At 35.1% G+C, this 6,038-nt stretch overlaps 1 protein-coding gene across 4 annotated transcripts; it reads left to right on the top strand.

The window, feature by feature from the left end:
* The first annotated feature begins 760 nt into the window (after positions 1–760).
* On the top strand, positions 761–3,652 carry LOC129320340 (uncharacterized). 4 transcript variants are annotated; one of them, XM_054965752.1, is made up of 6 exons: positions 761–1,152; positions 1,696–1,886; positions 2,008–2,191; positions 2,520–2,732; positions 3,010–3,201; positions 3,284–3,652. In XM_054965752.1, the coding sequence occupies exons 2-6, from the start codon at positions 1,804–1,806 to the stop codon at positions 3,419–3,421; spliced, it is 810 nt and encodes a 269-aa protein (XP_054821727.1). In that variant the 5' UTR covers positions 761–1,152; positions 1,696–1,803; the 3' UTR covers positions 3,422–3,652. The 4 variants fall into 4 exon arrangements, with proteins under 4 accessions (XP_054821727.1, XP_054821725.1, XP_054821726.1 ...); XM_054965750.1 differs by having other exon boundaries at positions 1,687–1,886; XM_054965751.1 differs by having other exon boundaries at positions 1,578–1,886.
* Positions 3,653–6,038: the final 2,386 nt, after the last annotated feature.

Here is a 6,038-nt window from a genome sequence, read left to right as displayed (position 1 = left end):
ATCTCAAGTAACAAGTAATTTTTTGTACCAAACATTATAAAAGTAGGTTCACTCAATCCCAACTCTACTCCCACCCTTCCAATATCACCTACCAAACAAGGCCTTAATATTGTGCTTGGCTCGTGGAGAAAAATAAAAAGGAGATAAAATGGGAGGAAAAAATGAAGAGAAGAGAAAAGTAAATATATATAATTTTCTTTCATTATACCTGGCTAAGTGAGAGAAAGTAGGAAGGTGAGAAAAATTATTAATTTTACATGGACAATAATGATCTTATTATTTGTAAAAATATTTATGTAATAAAATTAATATTTTAACATATTATATATAATAATAATAATAATTTTTATAATATATTATTGATCGAACAAAAAATATGATTTAAAATTATTTTATCTAATTTAAATTTGATTTATTAAATTATTAAATATATAATAATATTAAAATTTGGAAATATAACCAAATATATGATACTTAATTAAAAATTAACCTAAAAATTTAGAATTAATATGTCTAATTATTTCAAAAGTTCATTATCAAAATATAGCTGCACTACAAATGTCATGATAAAAATGAAGGAAAGCAAGAGGCAACAATAAAAAATTAATAAATAAATATAAAAATATTTTTTTTTTTCAAAATCTCTCCTTAGAAAAAAAAATTAAAAGTAAAAATACGCAACCCATATATTTGTGTTTCTAACTTTTCTCACTTGTTCACCATAATCAAGTAAGAGAATATGCACTTTTCCGTCCCCCTCTTCTTCTGCCTTGCTTTTCTCTCTTCTGAAGCATCGCGTAAATGTCATTTTTTCCCTACGTGATGCGTAAGCGGGACCACTGGCCTTCTAGGCTACTATCTACCGCCTCCCCTCCGCCTCCCCTTCCTCTTTTGTCTGTGTCGCGAGTCGCGACTCGAGAGTCCCCAGTCGTCTTCGGCTCTCCGCTTCGGCATCCCTCCCTCCTCCTTCGTGCTGCTCAAGACTATCCGGGGTCCCTCCCTCCTCCTCCTTGTTGGTTACTGCTGTAGCGGCGTCTTTGTGGCTAGTTGATCATTGCCGTCGTCTCTCACTCTCTCTTCGTAGTTGCTTCGTTCTTAGCCCGTTAGCCTTCGTCTCTCATGACTGTTCTTCAGCTAACATCTTCTGTTCAGGTTCTTCACTATTTGCTATTCTGATTTGCATTTTCCGCTCTCATTGATTGTAGTGTTTATTGGGATTTCTGGACCTTGAGAAAATGCTCAGATCGATTCTTGTGTTTAATGGGATTTCTGCATTTATTAATTCATTATTGCTATCCTGATTTTTATAGATATTGATTTATATTTGGGCTGTGTGAACGGAGTTGGGGGAGAGACTATTAGTATGAGTTTAACGGAATTCTGGGACCCTGAGAAAATGCTTCTTATTCTTCTGAGTTACTCCCTGATGTCCGAAACTGGATGCCATGATTGCTAACAAATATTTCAGATTTTTCTGTCTCTCTGGTTTGAGTTTTGAGCCATAATTTCTGCTCCCTGAATTTTGACCTTAAATTTGGGGTTTCATTGTGCAAGGGGATTTTTATTTCTTTGGGCAGGAGTGAAAGAAGGAACTCGCTGTATAACCTTTATTTAGATCTTCAAAATTTCCTTAGCATGTCCATGCACCCATTGCTTGTCATAATTCCGGTTGTGCTCTTGTTGAAGAAAATGAAGATGAGTGACCCTGTGGATTTCCATTTGCTCTTTCTGTATGCAAATGCTCGGGCCTGAGTGACAGTGTGCTAAGATTTTGGAGTTTCGAAGAGTGGATAGTTTGATATAATGTGCATAGCAGTGTTCATGTGGCAATCTCACCCAATGTATCCCTTCCTCCTCCTTCACAACAGGGATGAAATTTATACTCGGTCAGTTTTATTTCTTTCTTGGATAACTTTTGCATATTATTGAATCATGTAAAATTTATAATTGATGCTTCTTTTAAGCTAAATCCGGTTAGGGTTTGGTTTGTTTTTCTTGTTTTGAAAGGCCTACACAGCCCTTGGCATGGTGGCCAGGAGATAGAATCTTGGGTGGTAGGGATGAGCAAGCTGGTGGCACTTGGTTGGCTTCCACAAGGGATGGCAAATTGGCTTTTATCACCAATTTCAGGGAATGTGAGGAGCATCCAAATCCTAAAAGTAGGGGGGAACTACCACTTTGTTTCCTGGAGGTGATGTCCCTGCATGTCTTTGTTTATCTGCCTTCCTACAAGATTTATACTTCTGCCCGGCTCACTTCCTCAATCTATTGTCTATCTAGTAATGACTGGGGTTGGCAATTTCTTAATTTCGTATATCAGGCACATTTTCATTCATCATGATGCTCTGTTTAACCTACATTCTTATTTGAGTGCCTAAAGTTATGCCACTATCACAGATACCTGGAATTCAACTTGGAGTTTAACAAGTACTCTGCTTCTGTTATTAGTTTCTTTGTCATGAAAGACCAGTAAATGCATGTCAATTCTAATCACCATATGATCCTTTATGTGGTTACAGAGCAACAAGAGCCCTTGGGAGTTTGCTGAAGAGATTCTGAAAGAGGCAGATCAATATAATGGCTTTAATCTCATATTAGTTGATATTTGCAGCAGAACCATGGTTTATGTTAGCAATAGACCCAAAAAAGATAATCTTAGTGTTTGTATGGTCACGCCTGGTATTCATGTCTTGACTAATGCCAGTTTGGATGCTGCTTGGCCAAAGGTAAAGGTGCATATTGTTTCTGTTTATTTTCTTCATGTCTGTGACAAAATTTCATTGGCATCATTGCATTTGCATTTGTGTCTCTGCTGTTACTTACCCAACAAAATGAACAAACTTGATGGCTGCTAACGGCCAATTGGTAATGCAATTATGAATTAACACAATCAATTTGGCACTCAGCCTTCAGTTGTTGTCAGCCAAAACTACACCCATAAATAGATTTCTTTTGGAGCCAATGTAGCATCTCACCATGCAGCGAACTCATTTTGCAGTCTCATTTCAGGGTGAACGGTTGCGTCACAATTTCAAAGAACTCATTGACCAATACGGTGAAAGTGAATTTCCCATCAAAGAAATGGTTGAGAAACTAATGACAAACAAAATTAAAGATGAGGAAAGCTTGCTACCTGGGATTCATCCACCACATCGAGAGTATCCTTTGAGCTCTATTTTTGTTGAAGCAGATTTCCCATGGGTACCCAACAAACTCTGCTGATATATCTACGTCCTTACCTCTGCTTTTGCTTGTTTGAAGCTGAAAGTATGCTTTTGCCCAGGGGCGTTATGGCACTAGGAGCTCTTCTGCCTTCTTTGTGAAATCAAATGGAGAAGCCAGTTTCTACGAGAAATATCTAGACGATGTGGATGGGAAATGGAAAGAGAAAATGATGACATGTATGATTAATGGGGCATAATAAATGTGCTGCTAATCTTCATAAATGGCGTAGTGCTTGAAGTTCAATTGCAACAACCTTGCCTGAAACTTGGAAGTCTTTATGCTTCGGTTGACAAATCAAACTTTTATCCAATGGATATGATAATGCGTTTGCTCGTTGATAAATGGTGAGGATTCTGTTTTTACGTTGAATAGATTTGCGTCGACCGAGCAATTATAAGACGCACCAAATAAATCCCTATATTATAGATTTCGTTCTTGCAAAAGGCTTCTCTAGCTAGAAGAATTAAGAGTCCGTCTTGGTTATTTATTCGCAGCTCACAGGATCTCATCCCATCACCCATGCAATACATTGGGGGTGTTATTTTGTGTTTTAGTCACATTAAGCTTGTGAAATAAAAATTTCTTCATTACATAATGCCAAAGGGTTAAAGATGGCGGCAAAATTTAACAAAATTATGTAAGTTGCAAACAGGTTGTTGGGATGGACTATTGTGATTTCTTGCTGAATCGGCTTCTTATTGAATCTAATAAAATCGTGTATATTACTGATTCATTTGTAAATCGTAACCAAAAAGCATGAAGGAGCCTAATTTTAGCAAGAAAGAAAAATAAGAGCCTGGACTTGAAAACGTATGACGCCTAATTAGTTATTATATATTTTAATAATTAAGTGATGGTTTGGTGAAATTTATTAGCCAATGTATTATAATGAAACGGAATAAATTAATTTTGTAAAATTATTGCGAATTTATTGTTATTAATTTCCTTGCAACTAGAAGATTCTCCCCTTGCAAATTATTAAGAATAACAATGAAAACTTCACGAGTAACAAATTAAGAACATTAACATATTTATCAGAGGAAAATAGTATGTCACATACATTTCATAACTTACCAAAACATGTATTATTGAAATAATGACTGAACGAAATAAAGAGCACACCTCCTTGGAAGGATTTGGATCCCATGCGTGTTCCAACTACACGTATTGGGTGAGTGTCTCCACATGATAAAATCATATGCTCGCAATACAATTAATGATTTGTAAAGATTTTATGCAGTCAAATTCGGTATTAACTCAATCTCCCTCACCTCTTTTTTTTTTCTTTTTAGCCGATATATCTCTGATCTGTTTTCTTGCTATCACGTATTGACTGCGTCTTCCCCCTTTCCGGCCATATTTTCATAAGCTTCTTAAACAATCATCTTGTACAGCATCTACCTTGCTATGCTCTGTTTTCTTCTGCAGTCCATGGCCAAGTAGGAGTTTTCTTTCTAGCAACGTTGATGTGCTCTGTTTTTCACTCCAGTTGACGGCCATGAACATGGAGCTTTTTCCAAATAAATAATGAAAGTCCCCTCTTGGTTAATATTGTGGATGATGTGTGCTCTGTCCTGCATCTTCCATTTAGGCCAATGGGTCGCACCAACAAATTGAATTTAGCTTCAAGTTTGTCTGTGCATGTGAATCTCAATCAGTCTTACGTAGTTCCTACCAAGACTGAATTGAGAAATGAGCGTTGGTGACCTTTGATTAGTTTCGAAGACAAAGAGAGCAGTTGCTTGATCCGGAGTTGGTGGGTTTTGTCAAATCTGGAAACCCTCCAAAGTTTAGGACATTAACACTGAGGTAGAAGGAAGATGATGGGTGTTGTTAGATTTGGGATCTTCAAAGTCGTCGGTGTTTACGCCCTTTCATCTTGGCGCTGACTAAGGAAGGCAATGAGGCACAGCCAAAAAAAGGGGATTCGGATTCAGTGTTTCAAGCTTTTGTTCTAGTAAAGTTTTCTAAAGGAAGAATTTCAGTTAAGTATTGCACAAGAAACCTAATCATTTACCAGTTTCAAAAAATTTTAAAATTTTAATTCAGTTTAAAAAAAAGTTAAAATAATTTTAACAATAAAAAAAATAAAATATTATTATACAAAATCACTAGTTGTTAATTTTTTTATTTTACTTGTTAATTTATTAATTGACATCAGTTGTTTTATTATAAGTAGTAATATTAGTTGTTAAATTACTAACTTTATTTATTAATAATAATTTACAACTGATATTAATAAATTAATGAGTAAAGTTAACAAATTAAAAACTGATGTCACTAATTGTTTGATAAATGAATGTAATTTATAAATAATATTAATAAATCATAATAATAATTAGTGATTCTACATAACAAGTTAATAGTAAAATTATTTTGACTTTTTTCTCCTAATTTAAATAGAAATTTTAAGATTTTTTAGAATCACCAATAATTAAGCCTCTTTCGTGTCTTAGACTAAAATTCTTCCTCTTTTTTAAACCATTGACTGAATTAAGTGCATATATTTCACCACGTGAAAATACTCACCCAATGCGTGTAGTTGGGACACATGGGATCCAAGTTCCTCCTAGGCGTAGGATGGATGGGACTTGCAAGGAGCGAAAGTATGCTTTAGAGAAAGGTAATAAAATTCAATATTAACGATTGAAAACACAATCAACAATATAATGAAGGAAGATTTACCTATCGTGAATTTTGGAGAATATCTTTGTAGACTACATTTTCTGTAGTAATTTTGGGATTCTTTTCACGTTCATAAATCAAATTTAATGGCATCCATACCTCTAATTTTTTGAAAGAGCACCATAAAA

This window comes from Prosopis cineraria, unplaced genomic scaffold (genome assembly GCF_029017545.1).
Source record: "Prosopis cineraria cultivar Desert tree isolate PC_DT_omini unplaced genomic scaffold, ASM2901754v1 PC9, whole genome shotgun sequence".
NCBI classification, from domain to species: domain Eukaryota; kingdom Viridiplantae; phylum Streptophyta; class Magnoliopsida; order Fabales; family Fabaceae; genus Prosopis; species Prosopis cineraria.
The sequence above is the reverse complement of the archived record's forward strand: the minus strand, read 5'-3'. Positions and strand labels throughout refer to the sequence as shown.